This window comes from Pleuronectes platessa, chromosome 22 (assembly GCF_947347685.1).
Source record: "Pleuronectes platessa chromosome 22, fPlePla1.1, whole genome shotgun sequence".
NCBI classification, from domain to species: Eukaryota; Metazoa; Chordata; class Actinopteri; order Pleuronectiformes; family Pleuronectidae; genus Pleuronectes; species Pleuronectes platessa.
In genome coordinates this window covers 4,603,970-4,628,472 of record NC_070647.1, presented here as the reverse complement: position 1 = coordinate 4,628,472, position 24,503 = coordinate 4,603,970, and the positions used below count along the sequence as shown (strand labels likewise).

The following is a 24,503-nucleotide window of genomic DNA, read 5'->3' as shown; positions in this document are numbered from 1 at the left end:
TAAATCTGTGCTGCCCTGTCTGACCTGCAGCTCCGGCTCCTCTCTGTTGTTTCTGGCCCGCGGTCACAACCCCCCCCCCCCCCCCGCCCCGCATTATCCACCCATGGGAGGAGAGGTGATTCCTCTCTTTTTTTTCTTCCTCCTCTTCTTTTTCTTCTTCTCCTTCTTTTCTTTTTTGTCAGACCCCCCCCTCCTCCTCCCTCCCTCTCCTCCCCCTACCCCTCCTCCTCCTCCTCCTCCCTGAGTGGAGTCCGGTTCTCGGGGAGTGAGGATTGTGGTTGTTGTGCCCGCGCTCCTCACACAATCCGCAGCCCACTGAGCTGTCACGCTTCGCCGCCGCCTCCTCTTCCGCCGCCTCCTCCTCCTCCGCCGCCGCCGCATGGTCCTGCCCGGTGCCGCGGTGCTGCTGCTGCGCTGTAGCCGAGTTCCGGTCGCTGCTGCTCGGCGTCTCCAGAGTCCGATGTCCCGCCGGTGTCCTCCTGTCTCCTGCTCGCCGAGGCAAACCCTCCAGCTGCTGCCTGCGGGCTCACTCCTCCTCCAGCGCCACAGGTCGCCCAGCCCGCGGGACTCCTCCAAGTGGACTACACACGCGTAAAAGTCCCGCTGAAATTTACTGGCTCCCTCGTTTCTTTTTCTTTTTTTACTGGTGCTTTCTTTTTTTTGATTCTTTAAAATTTTTTAAAGAAGTGTGTTCTGTTCACCTGGAGGACGGTAAGGAACCATGAGCGGTCATGGGGACGAGGCCGGGGAGAGCTCCGGCTCCCAGGAGCCCACTGGGTCCGCGGAGCCCCAGAAGAGGAGGCCGGGGAGACCGAGGAAGCCCCCGAAAGTAAGTGTGGAGGGTGTGTGGTGAATGGTAAAGACTTTGATCCACCCGGGGAGAGTTAGAGAGCAGAGAGCTGCACGGTGGTCAGCGTGCGGAGCCGCGTCCCACTCAGGCTGCAGAGTTAACACAAGTCCTGCAGAAGTGTGGCTCTGATTTTGGATCAGTTCGACAATAAATGCTTTATATTCATTGACCTGATTTTGATATCGATCGCTGTGTTTTGACACTGAAGCAGCGATGCAGCTCCCCCCCCCCCCCCCCCCCCACCCAACCACCCACGACTCCTCCATGCAGGTCTCTTGTCTGCACAGGACCCAGGGAGCTCCAGTATTTCCTACAAATAAGGAGGAATGCGCCTGTCTGCAGGCCTGGCTCCGTGCCACTGGTTTTAAATGACAACATGAGTAAGAAGGAAAGTATGGGGATGAGTGTAACTCGGATTCAGAGACAACTAGGGGCTTTTTTTTAATACAGGGTTGAAGTGAAGGATCACCAGAGGAACCACCACGTCAGGGCTGCAGTGTTAGTGAGGGTGTCTCCTCCTCAGATTGCCGATGTACAACATGTTGAAACAGTGTGAAGTTGCACCACCAGGAGATAGAAATATTTGCATCAAAAAGTTGAAAGTCTGAAGTGCTGAAGTGCATAAGCGGGTTCAATAATAAATCCCCTGCAAGTCCTTTATAAGTCCCACAATGGAGAGTCAAAAAGACGTGTAAGATGTTATACTAATAGATAGAATAGAAATATAGAAACATATGAATGTAATTAAACTCTTAAACATTCCCTCTATCACGGCCACCTCCCTGTCTGGAACCCCCAACCTTCACCCAGACCGTTTCCTAACCCTCAAACCAAGTCTTCCTCTAAAAAGGCGTGAGGATTGATGTTCCCCATGTTGTGGCTGTGTAAACAGATTTACAGTGCGTCCCCACAACATGCGGTGGCCAAAGGGGGGAAGTTCAAGGCTTTGTTTCCCATCCTTGACACCCATGTCATGTCCTCCCTCCCTTTCAGGAGCCAAGTGGAGAGCCTGTCCCCAAGCGACCAAGGGGCCGTCCCAAAGGAAGTAAGAACAAGGGCCCCTCCAAGGCAGCGCAGAAGGTGAGGAGCCTTTCGGAAAGACACACACAGACACCACCACTCATGTCACTCTGGAGGACATTCATTACGTCCCCTACAGCCAACACATGGCGTTTAGAGTGGACACGTGTGGGGACTATTAACTGTTAAAGCAACTTTTAAAACTTTGATAGTTTGAGTAGATTCCCTGCTCTTTGGTCTTATTTTTCAGAAGAGTCTCTCCATATCTACAATTCATTCACATTTATTCCTGCATCTGTTTTTTGAATGAAAGTCATTAAAGGGTCAGTGTATAATATTTAGGGGGATCTATTGGAAGAATGTAGATATTATTCATATTCATATTTTAAATTCAGAATTGCTGTGTTTTGTTATTAAAGTATGAGCCCCTCATAACAACATTTTGAGTGGGTCCTTGTCAGCAGGGTCCACCATGTTTCTAGCCCAGAACAGACAAAGCAACCACTGGCTCTAGAAGGACCTTTTTTTTAATTTATTTTTTACATTTTTGTGTTACCTGAAGTTGACCATACACACTTGGGCTATTTTTAATCTCTGGTAAACGCAAAGGTCTGAGTTTCACCGGCCAGTCCACTAGTATACGACTTATGTAAGAAAACAGATGTGAGCGATGACGGTTTTGGTTGATTGCAGTCTGCAACCTCACCACCAGATGTCACTAAATCCCACACACTGAACCTTTAACTATTCATGCTATGACTTTTGGTTAGCGTTTGACATGAGCTGCAAACTTTACCTCTACTTCTGTCGCAGTGTCATTCCTGGAAAAGCAACATAGATAAGAGCCGTGATGCACAAAACAATCACTAAAGCATCTTTCACACTGGACGACCCCCCCCCCCCCCCCCCCCACACACACACACACTAACAACCACCCACAAACATCTGGCTTTTGTCTTGGCTGGGAAACACTACAATCAGCATTCATTCCCAGGTCAAATGACTGTGCTGTAGTCACGGGTATTTATCGGCTCCAGCTCCGACTGGCATGGAATATCTGGACGTTTGTAGACATGTTTACTTATTCTTTGATCCGACACTTTCGGATTTGTTAGACCGTTTCATTTTCAGGTTTTTATAGAGCTGCTTGTGTTTAGAATTTAGCTCCCTAGAAAAAAATAATAAAATAAGTCTATATTCTTAAAGGTATCTTAAAAAGTTCTGGTTTATAGCAGTGCTGACAATCGTGTATCTTGTTGGCACCAATATTGAAAAAGCACAAACATTACCTGAGATATGATATCAATAACCTGTTCACGTTCATTAGAAGTATAAAAGAAATGGCCTAGAGAATGTCTCTAATTGACCCACACAGTTTTGTGTGTGTGCAGCCAACAGAGGATCATAACTCACTCACTGTGGCTGTGAAAACGCAAAACCCATGAAAACAGGGACAGGCCGATGTATTTGTGTGCGTCTGTGCTGATACACACATGCAGTCATAACTCAGCTGCACTTTCACACACTTGTGTACACATCTCCACAGCAAGAGGGAGACAGCGTGCATTAGAGATAAAGTTGATGGATGAAAAAAGGTTAAAGTGGCAGACGCAAACTGATCCAGAGTAAAGCTTTGACGTTTTACAGCGATAGCCCGCCATGCTTTCGGCTTTCTGTTACCAGTCCCCCCCCCCCAGTGTCTTCTTCATTCACGAGACAGATAAAGCCGTGATAGGCTCACGTTGACAGCAGCCTTAGTGCTCCCTTGCCGCGGCGCACCACTGTAAACATTCTCAGCACTTCTTTGAAAAGTGAACCACTCTGCTCTCGCCATAATCCAGTCGAATCTCATCTGACACTGTTATAATAAACACTGACGATATCGGTCTGCTCGGATGAAAGGGGTCCAGGGTCAGCCCACACCTTTAACATATACTCTTTAAAGGTTCATTTCCCCTTCCCATATCAGTCACTTCGGCAATCTCTGACAGATATCGCAGCAGCTTGTAAGAAGAAAGGATCTTCCTGCGCACCTCGATGGGATATTAATGACCTTTTTACTGCGAGAAAAAAAAAAAGGCGTCATTTAAAGAAAACTCTTACACGGAGTTCTCCCTAAACTCTGCGGTCATCCTCAGCAGACAGTCGCAGGATTGGTTGGTTGTTTAGAAATAACCCCCCCCGACAAGGCAAGCCAGTTGTATCATTACTTCCATTAGGGTGCAGAGGTGGATGGATTGATGAACTTCACTCGGCCTAAAGCAAACAGAGTCCTACAAGGTGGGCTCTGACCTGTTCTGAATGGCCACACTCAGGAGGCAGAACAAAAAGCAAAGCAGTCCCAACCTGATGAATCGTACAAATGGAAATAAAGGCTTACACTGTCCGGCAGTCGCACTTTGCAGCCGTTTATGCTGTTGCACTTAATTATACATGTGAAAACCTGTTATTAACCAGCCAATTCCAATTTTGTTGTAAAGATTATATCAAATAAGGTTTTAATTTTGAGAAATAAAACATACAGTAACCTAAAGCCTAAATAATTTCAGGTGGCCACTGTTCAGTTGTTTGGTCCACACCAGGGTTCGCTTAACAGCTTTTGAAATAACCCAAATGAACGAAAATTACAAATTAAGCAAAGGGATTTGAAATTGCTTTAACCTTACTGGCTGGGAGGCTCAGTTCAGTCAGACAACTCACGTTCGATCATGTAATATATTTATTACAACAGATTTAGTGTTTGGCGTCTAGGCTCCAACTTAATCACTCCCCCATATGATTACAAAGGAATGATGGGAGTGATGAGCAAATACTTGTAACCCCCCGTTGGAGCCTACAGGTGGATGCTGGGGTGGTGGAGGGTTTGAAGCAACAGGTAGCAATACTCCAGCAGCAGTGCGAGCAAGAGGGGTTGATGGGAAATGTCTCTCTGGTTAAATAGACCACCTGATAAGGTGGGTGTGTATTATAGATGGTTGTGGAGATTGATGTATGTCACATGATGTATGTAATATGATTGGCGCAGCGCAGCTCGAGTTGTCTGCCAGAACTAGCTCGCAGGCGTCGCCATATTTATTGTAACCCTAAACCTAAAAAAGGTTGGTCATTTATTTTTGAAACACACTTATTTGTTGAAATCCTCTTCACGTCCCCGACACACACCGCTGAAGCAGAGAAGATGGTCAGAAGTTAGTGAGCGGGTCACGGAAAACTCGGCTGCTAGCAGCTCAGTGCACCTTCATGTGGGCGTGGCTTTGATGACAGTGCTGGTGAGAGGGGGCGGGGTGTATCAGTTTCAACAGGTGTCTCTTGCTAGCTGTTCCAGGATTACCAACCCTAGCTTTAAAGGGGACATATAATGAAAATTCTACTTTTGTAGTGCTTCTACATGTTAATTTGGGTATCTGGCATGTCTACCGTCCCAAAAACTCGGGAAAAAAACAACTCCCGCGATGTTGTGGTTCCTCTATGTCAGAAACGATACGCTTGAGTGCGTCAAATGGGATTACGACCGAAATAAACGTCATAGTCACACCATGCCCATGTAAGGAGTCTCGCTACATGGCCACGGACGAGCGAGCTAAGGCTAGCCGGGCTCCACCGGCCCGGTTAGCTCGCAAACTAATGATAGCCGGGGTGCCGGGCTCGCGAGCTAACGCTAGCGAGCTGACGCGTAAAGTGGCCACATAAGCAAGGGACCCCCGGGACACCTCCAAACGTTGACTCAACAGTGTGGAAGGATGCTGCTGCTGCGCAAGCTCAAGCTCCCACTGCTCCCACTGCGGGGCTGCGCTGGGGAGCTGGGGCTCTCGCAGCCAGGCTCACCGAGGGGGGTGGGGCATTCAAAACAGGTCAATCTGAGGAGGGTTGTTTTAGACAGGGTAAAAAGGTGCTGTTTTAAATGATCCTTGTGGTATTTTGACCAAAATATGTTACAGACATTTCATTAAGACCCCATGGAACCATATCAACTGTGGTAAAATGGGCATAATATGTCACCTTTAAGCATTCAAATAAAATACAAAAGCACTTGGAAAAGGAATGGTGGAAATGATCAACAGAACAACTGAAACTTAGCTCAAAGTATTTTCACATTTAGAAACTTATTTCCTTTACAGACTTTGACTCCTAACCTTGATGTAAGATGTTTTTTCTAACCTTAGCAAAGCTTTTTTTCTAAACCATAAACCCTCTCTTACCCTGGACAAGTCATTTTTCATCCTAAACTTGACCAAACCAGAACCACATCAGAAAACGGTCACAGCAATCTTCTTGTAATAGTCACTTACAGAGTGGCTTTTAAAGGTGATCCTGCTGAGAGGGACAACTGACGAGAAAATGGTCACATGAGTCATATTTACGAAAGCAGTTCAAAATGACCTTCTGTGACCTTTTCTTTGCAGCGCTTGTTGTGAAACGCCATTTTTAATATAAAATAATCAAGCATTCAGTTGCTGTAGTTTGGTCCCCTAATTAAGAACGAATTTTAATTGGCTTTTAAAGAATATGACCTAAGAGTAGTTTGATAAAAAAAGACTAATATTTCATTTCAGCCGGTCAAGTCGTTTCATGTAAAAATAGAAGGGAGTCATGGCAGGTTCCCTCTGATCCCTAAGAATCCTGGGCTCCTGCAGACAAGCGGTGTCTCCCTGCTCAGACGTATTAAACACAATGATGATTAATTGATCAGGGTGTCGTCTTTCAGACCATTAAACCTCCACATTAAAAATGCAGGATCCCAAAAGGAGAACTGGGATTACAGTGCACTGATTGGCGAGCCAACAAGGTCATGTGTTCTGATGAAGCACTGCTAAGGGACATCGTGACTAAACATCTTTTTGTCGTGTCCTAGGATCCTTAGCTTCTCTAAAATTGGAGGCACCTATTCATCACCTGTCCTGGCTTGACATAACTTGATGGTTTCTGTTATTTGATGACAAAAGTAGCAGGTATTTCAGATTAAAAGTTAATTTAACGTATCAGCAAGAACAAATATGGGACATACACAATAACAACCAAGGTGCTTCGTTGACCTATACAAGCTGGGGGCTGTACTATAGAGCAAGTTCAACATATCCATCTTTTAAATATCTGGCCTCACTGAACCAAACATTGGCCGCAGAGGATAACCATTTACTCTGAAGCTGGTTTTCAACTGGTTCAGTTTTCCTACTTTATGTGAATGAGGCAGAATTGTTACCAGCAACACTGTCAAAACCATGAAGACAGTACTTCAGATGTTATGAAGAGCAATGCTGGTCCTTGCTGGTAAATTATTGTTCAAAAGAAGCTTTGGTCAATTTAAATAATATATAAATTGTGAAACATTATTTTAGTGTGATAAATTCTCCCCCTGGTTATTAGAAGCTCTGTTTAAAAACCAGAGTGGACACATGGTCTAGAACAACAAGGTGATTTTACTCACTCTACAGTCTTTTGTGCTAGTCAGGATTTGTTGATCGATGACTCTGGTGGTCCAGCGGTTTGACTGGTCAGCAGTTAACCTTGAATTATGGCAGCCTATCCGAGTAAGAAGGGACTTACCTTCGTAAAAAACTTTAAAACCCAGGATTAAAGCTGAAATCCCCTTGATATCCATAAATCCTGCTTCTTAGTGGAGGCCTCAGGTCGACACCAATGCATTTCACGAGTCCTTCAATCTTAACAACCTTAAAGATTGCGTGACCTTATACCTTCAAATAAAACCAAGAGGATTGACCAGTGCCAGGTGCACTGGACCTTTGTTGTGAAAGTAACACAACACGTGGTCAGGGTCGATCAGTTTTGGTTATGGGGCACACACGCTATATGGATAGGTTTGGAGAAAGATTGTGACATGTGGCTAGTATAAGTACTTCCTTCAGATTAGAGGACCTCTGTTGTCATGGTTACATTGATAAATATGTGGTTATGGTCATGGATAAAAGAAACAACATTGACAATAAGACTGTCAGAGATGCTGGGAGTTTGCTCTGTGAATAAACCCATATAAGACGGTGCTGGTGAGGCATTGACAGACTCCACCTGCGGCCATGTGACTAGGCTTTGTGCTTCAGTTTCAGTCTGACAAAGGAGCTGGTGTTGTTTACTGCAACAAAGCTACACTCGTTCCCAAACACCAACATATCACTGATACAGGCCTCCGGCTCGTCATCGTCTGCAAAATTCATTGCAGCTCATCAATTTGACTAAGATTTCACCTGACTCCCGGCCAAGAACCGGGGAACCTGGATAAATCCCATGAATTATTGACGCTCGTCTGCTCGTGTTAATGGTGGATGACTGCAGGGCTTCACTCCTGGCTGTGGAGGACAGATTCAGGTCCAGCCTCTCTCGATTCCCTTAAATTGCTCTGTTATCTCAGTCAGAAAGGTAATTCAGTCGCCTCCGGCCAAACAAACAGGGACGTTCCTATTGGAGGATATCATTTTTGATAGTAAAGGAACTTGCACACTTGTTGCTTTGCAAACTTTTATCATTTCCATACATGCAGGTCAGAGTGAGTCCATACATAAGTACTTTGGTCACTTTATATCATGCCACGTCTTCTCAACGCTGGCACCTCAATGTCAAAGCTGATGGGACAGAATTTGTTTTATCTGAAAGCTTCATTGGTTTGGACGTTTATTACATTCTCTGGGGTTGACTTACCACATAGGTCCACAGTCCTTTAACTAATAAACTATATTCTCTAAGAAAAGTGCCTTTTAAAACATTTTAACTTAAAAATTCTGCAGTGTCTAGTCTGGCATGTTTACTCCTAAGGTTACTCTTGTCAGCCTCTGAATTACTAAACCCTTTCTTTAAAAAAACTCCAAGATTTCTAATCTATTATGTTTTAATATTCAATATGTAATGCATTTTGTCCCACACAGTATTTAGATATTCGCTAACACATTATTATCTTTATCTTTGCATGGGCTGTGTTAACATTTAAAAATACAGGATAATGTCTGATTACATTTGTAGCAGAAGTCCATGGTATTGACACAATTGTATAACGGGACATAAAATCAAATAGCAAGCACAGGAAAATACAAATGCACCTTCAGCCCGAGACCAAACGTATTCCCACAAAGTCTACATTAAATAAATCAAATAGAGAGGAGTGGTTGCCATTGTTGTAAGGGTTTTGTTTGTGCTGCATTTCCATACAACCATTGTGCCACTTTGTCAAAATCGGTGGGTTTTCTAAGGAAAATACTTTTATTTACATGTTAACAAGTTTTGACAAAAGGCTCAGTGATCTTCCTGGAACAGTGGGTGCTGTACATTTAAGCAAACATAAGTCCAGCAGAAAGAAGTGGCACACGTGTTACGGAACTAATTCAGCTGGAGATGAATCCACATTGAATGCTGTTAATGCTCTATGGCTGAGAGGAATAAGGTGAACAGAATCAGGCCTTCCAAACATGTAGGCACCTGCTGATGGGGTGAATATAAAAAAGGCCAAACATGCGTTTAAATTGTGTTGATTCTTGAGATAGAGCGGGTTGTCCATTAACCAGAGGGTCGGTGGTTTGATCCCAGTCTTCTGTATTGTGAAGCGCTTTGAGTTCATCAAGCCTAGAAAAGCTCCATACAAATACGGAACCTTAACCATTTATTTAAAATGCTCAGTATCTACAGGCCACTGTAATGGACGGATATATACGGTCATCATAGAACACTTGGTGAAGTAAATCATATTATTTACTTAAATGCATTATTCTTATACCCAATTGATATAGGTTGGTCGGTAAAAAATCTTGCTGGATCATGTTTTTGAGGTTTTTGACTTAGTTGTGGCGATCATGCCTTTTCCCCACACCTCAGTAATTAATTTGGCGAGCACACTGTTTTTCTAAGTGACGGAAACAACAGCCAAAGCCATGAAGAAAAGACCAAAGCTACTATATGTCAAGATTAACCCGAACCAGAGAAAATGAAACCTTCAGAAAAAGTGCGGCCCCCGGGATACTGACAAAGTGGCCACGGTATTTTTTTCATCCCATCATTTCATCAGAAATATACAGTTGCAATCAGAAATATTCAACCCCCTCACCTCAATAGACATTATAGGGATGTGGATGACAGATAATGACAATAAATGACAAAAAAAACTCATCAAACAACAAAAGATATTTATTGATGTGTATTATAGTTATTTTGACAACAGAAGTTGAGTCAACTTTGAAGTTCAAATGAAAAATTGAACTCTTTCAACACATGTGCATGTGCAGTATTATTGAACCCTCCAGCTTCAGTACTTTGTGGCGCATCCAAAGGCTTAATAATGTTTCAACTTAACTTTAGGACAAAAAAACTATCAGACAGCTTTAAAAACAACAATATTATATAGGGGTTGAATAATTGTGACATGGCTATCTTAACAAAATATACTGCTACACACAAATACTACATCATGCATTTTCCGTGTTGATTTTCTGTATCACTCAACTCATAAAGAAGTCATCCGAAGCAGAATCTTGCTCAAAGAGCTCAAAGAGCAAGATTCTGTCAACTTTAATTGATAAATCCTTAAAATCTTTGGGGGGTTGAATATTTCTGATTGCAACTGTATAGTAAGCCTCAGAAAATGTAAGTGTTAAAAAAGCTGTATCGTGAAATGCTTTTTGTTCCGTTCATGTTCTAATGTACCTAAAACAATACCTTGTTCATAACCACACAATCACTTGTATAATACTCGTAAGCCCCACGTATATGTGAAATGGGTACATGTGTTCTTTTCTTTTATCTTGCCGAGGTATTTCATATTAAATGTCGTGTATCTCATGGACTCATTTACCTATGATCTATGTCTTCACAGAAAGCCGAGGAAACCGGGGTGAAAAGACCCAGAGGACGACCCAGGAAATGGGTGAGTCTGAGTGTCTCTTCAGGTCCGAGTGTGTGTCTGCGTCTGGCATGCCGGACACTGGAGCACATGTTACACACAACACAAGGGTTTCTGTGTCAGTTGACCCAAATCAGTTTGTGGCGAGAGGTGAATGTGCATGTGAAGAGAAAAGAAACAAGTGATTTTACAAAGACACACTCTTTCCCTATCTTTTTGTTTTCTTTTTCACTGTCCTAACATTTCTTGGCCCGATTATGCTGCTGGTGTGTGTGTGTGTGCGTTCAAAATGTTTGCGTTATCAGTCAAAGAAAATGTTTACTCTCCACGCTGAGCACAGGAATACTTAAACAATTCCTCTGACAGCTTGAAGGCCTCAGTGTTTATCAGCTCCAAACGTACCAGAGCTGATTGATAACGCGGGGGAAAAGCAGCTGGCATTTCAAAGTGCCACCAGGAAGGGCGAGGAGGGACGCAGGGAACACAAGCTCTCTCCTGCGTATATCGTTTCTGGGTTTTTATGTGTCACAGGGGGGGAACAAAAAGGCGAAAGCCTGCAAGAACTGAGGTGGAGGGTCATAAAGTGTATGCTTTATATCCAGTTTCCTGGAAGGAGTGGTGTATTCCAAGAATCAACTGTGCATATTTACTATCTCCACCATTGTTAACACTCTGCTGGTTTACTGGTACGAGCTCATGCTGAGGCTTGTTAGCTCCGTGCGGCGGCTTTAAAATCTAAAGCAAGTAAATTAGCTGCTGGGTTCACATGCAGGGCAAGTGAATCCTCCGCCTCCACGGCCTTCTTCAACAGCAGGCCTACAGTTGCCAGGATGGAGGAACTTCAACTTTTATGCTTTTGGCTGACGGAGGTGGAACCTGGTTTTCTGCTAGTTGTAGCCAAATGGTTTAACAAGTTGTATGTCAGACGCTTTTCTGAGTAAAAACTCCAGATTCAAGTGTTCCTAATAAAATGCTCGATATAGAGCAACACCAAGTCAGTTGGTCAAATCAGCTGCAGGCCGCTGCTGAACCCTCAGACTCAAACTGATAAAAGAAGTTTAGGTTTACTGCAGCGTTTCCTTTTTAGTGCTGCCTGCACGTCCCAGGTACACTCACCTACACACTAAGCCACCATTGCTTTATGTCAGCCCCTCTGGAAGAACTACACACAGGCCATACTGCTAATGATTGAATGCATTGGCTTACACCCCTATGACCATCACAGGTGCTGCTTTACAGCTGCTCTCTGCTATATCTGAAGGAAATGTTTAACTAGCGCATTGATCCGTCATCAGGAGAATTAGTCTCTTTTGCTGCTTTTGCTAATGTGTAGTTTAAACGCAGCTACTCATTGAGGGACTGAGCAGCAATGTTACGGGAACACAAGTCTGAAATCAATGTAAATGTCAAAGACCAATTATTTTAGTTGAGACTGACAAACTGACCTTTAACCCTCAGCCGATGACTCATAGCCATCGACTTTCTGTCTCCATAGAAGCGTTATACCTTCTGTTTTGAACTAACCATAACCCATAGGATGTTGGGAACCAAATTGAGTTGAACAAAGATTTTTTTTTTACATTAGGTTACATTTTTGAATTGTAAGTACAACTTTAACCGATCTAAGTAGCATTGACACCTGCTTTTTGACCTCACCATGTTGTGTGCCCAGTCAAATGGATTCAAGAAATTTGAAGGGCAGGCAAACATTCTTCAATTTATGGTTACATTTAATGCTGGATTTAGATACAATAGACCTTATTAAAAGTCACGCACTGTGCCAACCCCACTGCCACCACCACTACACTGGCAGGGACTGCGCAGATCGCTCAGACCTGGCTGATCCAGGGTCAGTGCCTCATTGGTATGGCCTCTGGCACCTCCACAGTTTGGCTGTAGTTCCTGTCCTCTATATGTGCAGGTGCTGCGATGCCGACCAGCTGAGCAGCTTCCTCTGCTAGTAAAAGCTTGAAGGGGTAACTCTGCCCTCAAATAGATGGCATTCATTGGTTGTGCACAACAGTTCCGCTTCTCTGCTGCCAAATGGCTGCCGTCCATTGGATTTTATGTGCTGGTTCCTTAACAGGCAAGCTTGTCCCTCTTTGCCATGGAGGCAACAATGAAAACCTGTTGTTTCCACGACAAAAGAGGCTTTTATAGTGTCAAGTCTTGATGAATTAGTAGCAGGGGAAAACAACACTTGTGTTTTGTAATAATTGAGGTCAATTTGCTCTTTGACCCTTAACTGCACTGAGCCTGCTCCAATTAAAAGGTGCCCTGTTGAGTTTTCTTGTGCTTGTCTTGCGATGAACACAGTAAACATCTCCTCCATTCATTCTTCTGTTGGTCAAAGTGTCACTGCCCCAACATCTGTGTCCCCGTCAGTGATGGAATAACAAAGGCTGTATGTTATAGAGGTCTGTGCACAGTATAAACTCAATTAGGATCGACCGTGAATGCAAAACCTGGAACAAAATCAGGCCCAGGAAAGATCTCACTGCTGGAAATAGCGGCCTTGTCCGGCACAGGGGGACACTTCCACATTTGTGCAACCGCGGGATAAGTGCTTCCTCCATTTCAATGAATCCAGCTCTCATCTATTCCCCTCCAGTTCCAGCAGTCAAAGCAATCTTTCTCTGGATCTGAGAAACCTAAAAGCAAATGTGGAAAGGTCCGTTTCTCACAAATTCCTAGTGCCAGCTTTGTTGTAGCTGACCGTGCGCTACGAGGACATAGATGTACTGGTATTGGTATACATGCACTATGTGATAAGCACATGTTGACCGGATCGATTTATCGGTCGGGATCTAGCTCATCCTCATCACTAGGCCAAGTTTTTCTTATCTATTATAATACTGTGCAGAGTTTTTGCCATGTACATAAACTTTAAAATATGACCTAATATTTCCCCCTCTTGCTTGATATATATTTAAAATTCTATTAAAAAGAAAAGTTCTTACTATGCAGAGAATTGGACATCTCCTCTCAGACTGGAGAAAGTCCAAAGGATTAAAGAACAAAGTTCAATAAGGATCCCAAGCAGGTGCTTTAAAATAATGTGTTTAATGTGAGTAAATAGAACAGTAAAATGTGATATATGAAATGAAATATAGTTTTTAGTCCTCCATGGGAATTGCTATTGACATCTATGTCAATGTCCAAGAATTTATTTTTCCCAAGTTTCATCCCAGTTCAGAAAGCAAATGCCAACACAACCATTTTAGTGCTTTAGGAGAGGCTAAGCACTTTCCCCTCATGGCTCAAACATGTTAGGAGGAGATGCGTGGAACCACAGGTGGAACGCAGAATAAGGCGTAGGGATATCTACAGAAAGTGTTGTTCGTCCACTGCTATGTGCATTGGTTGAATTCCGTCTCGCAGGAAATATCATAAGGATATCACAGGATCAGACCTTGGCCGAGTTTTCTGAGATATATTCTCCCAGTTATTTAAGCGAATCCCTGGGCTTGATCCAGCGATGGATTTACAAGCACATTACAATACCAGGAACTTTGAGAACAAGGCGGAATCTCCACATTTGAGCTTGTGGGCCGATAAAGGCCATATGAGCACAAGCATGAGCTCCTGCAGTGTGACTTTAACTTTGATCCCCCAGCTGTCAGAGAACGTTGGGGCTTTTTGAGAGTACTGGAGGATGAGGATTTCTCTGTTTTCCAAGATCATGCCACTCATGGACGTCCCATAGCACAGTGTAAAGTTCCCTGACGCAGCACTTGAAAACCTCAACGGAGGCTTAACGCTGTTTTGAACAAGGCCATGATCAGAAGTTCAAGGTGTGCAGCAGTAAGCTGTCTCTGTGGTGCTTTTTCATGAAGAACAACCTTCAGGCCACAATTACTGGGAAGGACAATCTTCTCAAGATTCCCATCGCCACACTAGGGACAAAGGCAGAATCGTGGGGAGGTGTTTCTCTACGTGAGTAGAGAGGATCAAGACTTTACCGAGGAACACCATGACACATGATCGCCTTAATGCTCTGGCTACGCTCTCCGTGGACCAGGGACTTATCAGGGACATTCCTCATTTCACTAATAGGGTTATTGAGAGCTTCGCCACCCAAAAGGGACAATTTCCTGTTCAAATAAGCAGAAGGACACACACACACAAGGCAGTATATTCTATAATGTCTTTTAGAAATGCATGTCTTGATACTGCCTTTGCTAATATTATTGTATTCTGTAAGTTAACACAAGACTCAACTGTCTAATGATTTACTTTTCATTATACATCTGTGGCAGTTGACCAGGCCACAGGGCTCTCACCACAGCAGCCAGAGTCACACCACTCAGGATTTAACATTTTCACTGTCTTTATTCAGAGACCAGGTGCAAACATGAAGGTGAAACTCAACATAAAGAGGCTAGCAGTTTCTGCTGGCGTGTTAGCATTGCAGCTCAGCACTATAGTGTCTCTCCTGTGCGTGTCTCTGAGTCCTGAGTGTTCTCCTGAGGCTGAGGATCTGCTGACAGATCTCACCTGTGCTGACATTAAATTGCCACAAATTATTTAACTTTATGTATCGAGATAATTTAGTCATAATTCAATCAAGATTTGTTAAGTAATAATAATCTATAATAATTAACATATTTTGTGTCATAGTGCCTTTCTAGACACCCAAGTGCAACTTACGATATATCATAAATAAACACGTGAATAATGCAAATAATGCAAATATTTAATATTAAAGCCACATTTGGATGGGTATTGTCCATTGTAACTGACTGAATATGGCACATCTAGGAAAGCTCAAAGGAAACAAGGATGATATATGTTCCAACAAATTCCAAACAGGAATTCCAGCGTAGAATGGGGGAGACAGGAAAGAGGAGAATATATTCTTCTCTGCATCACCCTCCTCTATTTGTGCCTTGCCCTTTCCACTGGACACTTCCTCTCCGCCAGGGTTTGGAAGCCAAACTGTTTCGCCGCCCTCGGGCTGTCCGCCCTGCCCTCCTCACAGCTGCCTCTTTGTGTTGGATTCTCCGCAGTCACATCCGAGAGAAACTCACATCCAGGACACGCTATACCCATCTCCCCTTTCTGTGTCGGCGCAAACCCTGGTGTTAAATGGAGTCCACTGTGAGACTAATGCCCTCCGCATTAGATGTGCGGAAATGACTAAGTGAATGGGCAAGGAAGCGCAAGTGCTGTGGCGTGAGCATGTGTTGGGGGAGTCGATGTAGTGTGAAGGGGAGAGGTTTGCTCCCATCTCTCAAGGCTTTGCCGCTCTTGGCTTCGTGTCAGAGTGAAGACAGGTGCCAAGCATTGGAATCAGAGCTCTGGGGAGAAGGCACCTTAATTCTGAATTTGTCCAGCAGCTTTAAAAGAGCAGTGAGAGGTCCTGGAAAGTCTTTTCAGAAACGGGTGGCAGGATAAATATGTCTGTGTGTAAGGCGGGCGTAATTGTGATATTGGGATCATCGTCACACATTAAAAAGCTTTTTATAGGGCTGGCATGCGTCACAAGGAAAAAATGGAACTTCAAGCTCAAGGGTTTCTAGGTGAGTCAGGGGATGAATCAGGTCTGCGGTGCGCCAACGAGACGAGGCGGATCTGGGTTTGTTTGCACAGTCCTTAAGAGTATGAAAGCTCAACCTCTAAATACGTTTGACAAAAATGAATCTTGTTGATGTAACAACTTTTAAAACCTGATCCATCTTGATCTTTCATCGGTCATCCACAGACACCAGCGATCACTGATTTTTTTCCCGACTCCTTGTTACTTGCAAGATGTCCCACTAGGATATAGACCTGTGAGAAAAAGCTTGTAATTTTAAAGAGATAATTATATACCGACATCGCGATACATACTCAAACCTCTTCTCGACTGGGTTAATTCGGTCTATGTCTTTTTGTATGTTGTAACGGGACTTCTTACCTCCTTCCATCTTCATGATTGCTTGGCAGTTTTGAGCACTCGACTGTTTTATTGTTGCTCTCCTCCGAAGACTCTCCGTATTGATTATTCTGTAGTTGCTAAAAGAGGTTAGTGATGTTTGTAGTATAATCTGCCAAGTAAAGTATTCAGGACGTCCACTAGCCAGGCATAGATCTTCTCTTAACATGGTTCTTATCCTGTCTCAGTCTGTGGGGCTTGTCTCACATTTTAGGACCTCATGTTGCCTTTTGTCTGTATGCTTGTCTGATTATTTGAAGCATTACACAAAGAACATCTTGATGGATTACCACAACATTTGGTGAAGGGATGCGATATGTGTCACAGAAGAAACCAAACATTTTTGGTGTAGATCCAGATCAGGAGATGGGTCCAGGAACATCTTTCTCAAGATTTAGATTTCTCTAATAATAATCAGTGGACCATGGTTAAAAAGAATCAGGCATGTTAATGGTACTGATATTTACGAGTGTGTGCAATTTGCTGCAGATCTCAATAGAAATACTTTACTTTACTTCATATTTGTACCATGTTTTACATGAAACAGACATTCATATGATCTTGAGTGAGGTAGATGATGAGTTTTTAGTATTAAGACCGTGGTTCAGTACATTGGAATGACTTGGTTTTTGTGTCTGTGTTCTACTGGACTTTATTTACTTTTAGGCTGCTAATGCTGCTGCCGCTGCTGCTCTGTTCTCCTCCACTAAGGCTAGTTGTACGAGAGACCACAAAGTTAGGGGCTTGCGGGGTGGGCAGCATCTTTGCCTCATTCCCTACATTCTCAACCCCCCACCTTCCTCCAGCCACGACTGCTGCCAGGCAGAAGGGATGAATTCCTGCCACCAGAGGCCTCTGTTCAGACCGGGCCTCAACAACGACAAACATCAGGAGTTCTCGGGGAAGTTAGCGGATGTCTACAGGTCACCTATGCTTCCCTCCCCCAGCCCCCACCCCCCGTTTTTCTACTGCAGCCTGTGTTTAATCATTTCACTCTCAGTCCTCGTCTATAATTACATGGCAGGGAGCTGGTGGGGATGTAAAAAGCGGGAGATTCACTTGTCATATTCAACAACACCAATTAGTAAAAAACACTTTAGCCGTTTTCTTTATAGTGATACAGTGTGAAGACATTCCTCTAGAATCTCTAGTTTTAATTCCTAGGGAGACGATTTCCATGCACACATGGGGCTTTGTATGAGCGGCTGTGGTTCCGACACTAATCGGAAGGTTGGCGGTTTTGATCCTCCCCCAGACCACATGTCAAAGTGTCCTTGGGCAAGATAATGAAGACCAAGTGGCCCCTGATGGTTGTACTGGTGTGCGAGTGTGTATGGATGTTTGTGTGTGTAAATGGGTGAAAGGCAAGTAGCGGAACACTTTGAGTGGTCGACTAGAAAGCGCTGCGGTCAAGCAGTCCCTTCACTATTTGCGTACAGTAGCCGGGTGTTCTCAACGGAAACAAATACACAAGTACATTTTGTACAAGATGTTCTTTAATTTAAACACAAAATGCGAATTAACCATGTGGAGGAAAAAAAGGAGGAACTGCAGGCCACCACCACTGGGTTTAACACTCATATGTCAGACACAATCATATGTGGGTGAGAAATTATGTTTTGGAACAGGAGGTGAACTGGTTTTTGGTCGAAAAATGGGTAGAAGCCCAATAAAAGCAACTGACATAACAAATTATAATCTGAGCGACTGCAGGTACATTGTAGTGAAATGAGCAAACTTGCTCACAAACTCTAAAAATAAACATGGCAGTGTAGTTAAAGCAGGAGAGCACTTACTTAAAGCACCCCTGGATTCACTGTTTGTTTTACACAGGAAGGTTCACGGCTGTCCTGTGTTGTCCTGGCAGCTTGTGTAGCTTGTGAGATTTTCCCCTCTTCCTTTCACAATGCAGTTCTTTCAAATTCCTGAAATAGATGTGGATATTTACGGCATTATAGTATTTCTGCTACCACTATTATGAGGCAGGAAGTGAGCTGTTCCAGACAGCACAGGTTAATTCATAACATCTGCGACGCTCTGTTAAAACAAGGCAGAGCTGAGTGCCATTGATAGAGTCCATCCTGTTCCAAATCAGCCACACATGCACACTGAGAACCAGCCACATGCATTTGGATTAAATGGTTCCAAGGCACTGAAGACTTCCGGTGCTCATAACACACACTGAACGAAACAAAAGAATGTTTGTGTTTTTTGTGCTTTAACTCTGTAAATGCAAAGTTCAATAACCAAGATGCAAAGGAGGATTTGTAAAGTCTGAACAGACGTTGCCATTTTTCCCCTCAACTTTTCTTCCGCTTTTCCTTTGAGATACTTGGGAACAGATTCACTTCAAACAGCAGAGACTCCCTAAATGGAGCCGATCCAATTTGTCTGCGCCTTTCTTTCTTTCAGAGCACCCCCCCCTTCTCCCCAAAACCCTCCCAACAAAAGGCTGCTTGTCTGCTAGGAATTTTCCACATTCTTTGCAACGACAGACATTTTTCCCTTCGGCAAATTCCCCCTAATCACAGGATTTAGTTGGACCCTGATAGGTGCAATTCATAACTCCGGTGGGGCATTGGCTGGGGGTTGGGGGCGTTAGAGTCTGAGAATGGAGAGGGTTAGGGGTGTTGCACAGTGGACAACGTGGAAGAGGGGCAACTTCCATCGAGGAAAAATAGCAAAATCATTTCAGGAAGATAATGAGGCCAGTGCTACTGTGGTTAGCTGCAGGGGAAAGCGACTGGGTGGCCCAGTTCTTCTTCACAGTAGTGGGGCTTAGGTGTAGTTTCCACTGCGCTGAATGTTTGCTCCTTCTTCTCGGATTGTTTCCCTCTGTGTGCCCTCTGGGGTTAAGCAGCGTGTGAGTCAACATAAATCCCCACAATTAACACATAACCTTTACATAACCTTTTGATATCACTACTAGAAACTTCAGAGGAAGACCTGAGTGCATGAACAAGTTGGGTGCCTGATCGCTACAATCAGAGTGACCACTCACGGACCAAAATCTCTCATGGTTCGAAGTTGTTGTTGGACTCTCTAACAACATCTAAAACCCTGTCCCCTTAAACAGAGTCAATTCAGTTTTATTCGCATAGCGCCAAATCACTACCTCAACTTCACATAGTAAGGTTGAGAAAACTTGGCGACTGTGGCCTCTCGCTGGAACGGGGGGGTTCAGTGTGTAAAAGTAGGCAGATGTTGAACTTCTCTCTCAGCCTCTACATTTTCACAACTACCTCCATCACCTTTTTGCGCGTACCACCAAGCACCAACACGACCAATGCCTTTGTCTGAAGGTGTGTGCTGTTATCCCCCGTTTGTAGGAATGGGTCAAAGTACGTCAGCTACCGCCTCCCCCTCCTCAGTGCTGTTTCAATCAGGGGGTAGAAGAAGACGTGATGTGCCAATGAACCTCTTTGAAGAATGAGAAAGAGAAAGAGAGAAATAGAATGCATGCACATGTGAGCGAGCGAGAGAGATGGAAGGAGTGGGTGTATGTGTGACAGAAGGAAGGAGACAACTTATGATCCATATGATTATGGTGCAAAAACTCCCATAGGTTTGGCTGGAGTCCAAGGTTCTTTCTGTGGGGAGGATAGATTTGCTCAGTGAATGTCGTGGCCCTTTAGAATTTAGATATTATGTGTAAAAAAGCTGAAGTTAGAGTCGGTCTTATGGGGTCATCTGAATTCAACACACATTTCATGTGTTTAGTTTGTGTCAGTAGTGAAAGTCACTCTTGAAAGTAATCACTTTATTTTACTCATAACTTCATCACTTTTATTCAGTTACTCTTCATTTATTAATCCTTAAAAAGTAATCACATTGTTTTTCTTATTAGTCATTACAAAGAATTGAATTTTCTTTCTTGTTATAATCAGTAATTAGTTGCTCTCTATTTGTTAAACCTTGAAAATGTAATCACATTGTTAATTCCTCAGTAAGAATAACTTTACTTGTTATTTTAATTTAATCAATAATCAGTTGCTCTTTGTACATTACTCCTTTAATGATAGATCACAATACTTTATATTACACAGTATGAAAACTCTTACTTGTTTCCTCTGCCCCCCTTTGACAACGTACAACCCACCACACTAGATTATCTGTCTGAGGGCAGACAGCTCCTTTTATAATAATCAATTACATTTTTGGTCCATGAAGTTGGCCTTTCTAACAATTAGTTCTAAATAGTGTAATTTAAATATAAATGTTTCTAATCCTTTCATAGTTTGGTGCTATAAATGTATCAGTTATGTAATTATATTGGAGTGATATAAATAACCAATTCAAAATGATCCTATTGGCACAATGTAGCCCCCATTAAAAATTCAATCATCCTGGTTTCGCAGACTGACAGTTCACTGCAGCAGAAGCTGAATTCCCATGTGTTATTACAAACCTGCCAGAGGAGTCGCGTGTTTACCCACCTAAGTGCTCTATAAGGCAAAGTTGTTACATTTGAACAATTTCAGTGTTAAAAGCATTCCAGGTTTTAACTGCCTCGTCCTCTACACGGCATTTCATCTGCAGCCAGGCGTCTCCTCCCTGCAGCCCAGTGTTTGTGGATGGGAGGTTGAACTTAGTGGGTCAAATGATCCGTTTGGCTTCAAAGGAGGTCCAAAGGTTAGCCGGCCCGCTAACGGTTAACCCGAGCAAACAGCAGCAGCGCCTATTTTATGGGCTAATTAATGCTCAGGCTGCAAGGACAGCAGAGCGGGAACACTTACATATGTTTGCTGCACATAGTCTACACAGTCAGGTACACGTGTGGCTTGATCAAATACTTTGTCTTTGTTAAACATGCAATAGAAGGTGTCGACACAGCAACGTGAGCATTTGAAAAATAGAACACAATAGAATTGAATACCCAATATGCACATTAACATTGTAATGTCTTGATCTTAGGAATATGAAGCTGCATCTCTTTGGCGCTGCACCATGTTCGATCCCCTGCTAATAGGATCTTCATGCAGTTGTCAGCCAAAATGCACGCTGATATCACGTCACGTGTCCTGAGGCGGCTTAAATGAGCAGATACTGCACAGATAAGCTGATGGCACAGACAACAATAATGGACCATAAACCCTCTATGTAGTTATGAGTGTGAAAGAGACTAAAAAGTTAACTTGAAGTGTGAAAATACACCTAAGATCTTGTTTATGTGCTTTGAGTGTGAATTAAACATGAGCCATTAGAAGGCCTGTGTAGACAGCAGGGTTGTTTAAAATAGGAATCTGTTCCATCAGAAGAACTTGACACTTGAGACTTGGCTGAAACGCCTCCTGTGCAGACTGTCGTCCACAGCACTTAGTTCAATTGTTTGTTTTTGACTGACTTATTACAAACAAACCACAAAGAGTAAACACAAAGTTACACCGACTGACAGGTTATTTGACAGCTTTGGTGGAATCAACCTACATCTTGGAGAACCATCATCAGAACCCACGTGGAGAAATCAAATTCTAGTCCAAGACATCAGGGCCCTGAGACCCAATCAGTCTTGGTGTGGTTCCTGGGTCGGCACTACAAATTTTAGGCTTAGTCACCAGCCTTGACGAAACTAGTCTTTTAGTTATTCATTAGTAGCTGCACAGTAGTTTCTATCACAGCATATAAACCATAGATGTGACTATCAGAATCATTTTATTTTCTCAAGTATTATATTTGCTGTATTCAAAGTCATGATTTTGGCAGAACCTGAAGTCAAATGATGCTGTCATGATAAACCAGATGTGAATGGAGAAAAAGGAAGGAGCCAAATCAGCAGCTGCAGCAGAGGAGACGCTTCTGGTGAGACTGCAGCTGCTGGAAGGTTAAATGTTTACTTTCCCTCACTGAAAAAGGCCGAGTAGTTGCACAACTGATTTGATGCACCACCAAATCCAACACATCCAGAAAATATTGTGTGATCAACAGGTTCATGCATGGTCCGGCTAAATGCTTAATGCTTGTGGTTGGTTGTAATATGTTCATTCAGGAAGTTCTATCTTCGTTAATGACTGAACGACCTCTGTGTTGTTTTGGAAAACCCCAAGAGCAGTCATTCACCTCAGGAACCTGAAACTTGAACTTTGAGGAGTGACGCGAGAGAGAGGTTGAATGGACTGGTTATGTTTCACATTGAGAATGAACAAACAGATAAGTTGAACCTAGGATCTTGTGGTGCATGAAACTCAGAATGATGTAACTTGCTAATTGTTTTAATCTTTGAATTTTTTAACAATATAAGCTTGTGTTTGCAGAAAAGATGCAGGTTATTTGATTGTTTTGAGAATGCCACCATGTCAAATAATATGTTGACTTCTTTTATCCCAAAGGGGAAACCAACTAACAAAATGACTGGTTTGCCAGCATCGTGGAATACCGCCACACATTTGTGGAGGATATTAAACAGTGGTTGAGTGAACAAGAGGAATTGCTCAACAATCAGTTCAAGCTTGTGCTGCAGCAGTGAATTAAGATTTAAATTCAGCAGTTAAACCTAAAGCACCGACGCAGACTGCTTCCATAGTCTTGACAGATGCCATTGCAAGATGTTGAGAAATCAAACTAAATTTGTCAAGCGTGGAATACATGGCAACCCTGATCACAAAACTCTGTCAGGGAGATAGTCTGCTGCCTCTAGTACCTACGCTGATCTTAAATTAAAGGCTGGCCATATACGCAGTGGGGCAGGGGAAACTTTCCAAGACAAAGGGGTCCTTGCATATGGCCTCATTTGAGATTGACGCAAAATTGTAGCTGTGGGTAGGAATGGATGTTTCAGAGTTAATGAAACTATGGACCCTGTGAAATCACAAGCAAATGACCAGGAATAATAATAATAATAATAATAATAATAATTATTATTATTATTAAGATGTCTTAATGCTCAGCTCCCAAAGGGCTTGGATCTTACCAGTTCATCTTTTGGTCTGATTAACTGGTAAGATCTGGAAAGGACCAGTGGGGAAACTACTCGCTGATGCTGATTGGTTTAGGAATTGAATTTAGGAGCAGAGGAAGTGAAGTGGTGAGGTACAGGGTCTTTTTTTACCCGCCTGCCCATTCGAGCAGTGAAGTGGCACTTTCAGGAAACGTGGTAAAGTCCCGGTTCTTTGAATGTGCACTTGTATAAAGAGGGCCTTCACACAGTTTTTTGTGACGTGGAAGACATCAACAGCCATCCTTAAACAAAAGCATCCATGGATCCTATTGACCAAGTTGTTTGCTCATCCAGTACTTTTGATCCATCACTTTTGAATTGTGGATTGTACTGGTCTATGGGAAGCTGTGATGACACCACTGCAGCATATGACCAGTTTGAGAACCCATAAAGTAAGCCAGTCACCTGCAGCCACAGTGGAACGTGTTGTGGACAGCTACTGTGGTGATGGAGAGGGAGCAGGGCGAGGGGCCCACCTCCCATGATGGGTGGGGCTTTTGTGAATGGTGGTCTGTACAAGGTGCTCAGCAGAGCGGAGGCAATTTTCTCTCTTTAATCAGAGGAAGACTTCTGGAAGGAGGCGGCTGTGTGGTAGCAGAGCCGAGAGCCTGCAGCGCCGCATTCTTGGAGCCACGGAGGGATTGGCTTTCAGCTGGCTTCCACCGTAGTGCTCCCAATTTTGTATTATACATTGAAGTGGTTGAAGCTGCCCACACTAGAACCAGCAACATCAAAGATCTGCCAGAAACTCTGAAAGACAACGCTTTTCCTTTTGTGTAGCAGACGAAGAGGGGTCTGGGCTGCTGGAATGGGAGGTTTACTGGCAGGAGTGGCTTCTGTACGTAAAGAGTAGGTTTCACTTGGAAAACGTTGTCCCAGATGCACTGCAACTGCACCTTTAGATTTTATTACTTACAGACTGCAACATTGATGACTCTTCACCCTT

At 43.4% G+C, this 24,503-nt stretch overlaps 1 protein-coding gene across 1 annotated transcript in view; it reads left to right on the top strand.

The window, feature by feature from the left end:
- The first annotated feature begins 721 nt into the window (after positions 1 to 721).
- Positions 722 to 24,503, top strand: part of hmga2 (high mobility group AT-hook 2) — a 36,749-nt gene continuing 12,967 nt past the window's right edge. The window contains exons 1-3 of the mRNA XM_053415430.1: positions 722 to 829; positions 1,844 to 1,930; positions 10,680 to 10,730. Of these exons, the coding sequence (XP_053271405.1) occupies positions 722 to 829; positions 1,844 to 1,930; positions 10,680 to 10,730 (246 nt within the window). The remainder of the gene's footprint in view (positions 830 to 1,843; positions 1,931 to 10,679; positions 10,731 to 24,503) is intronic.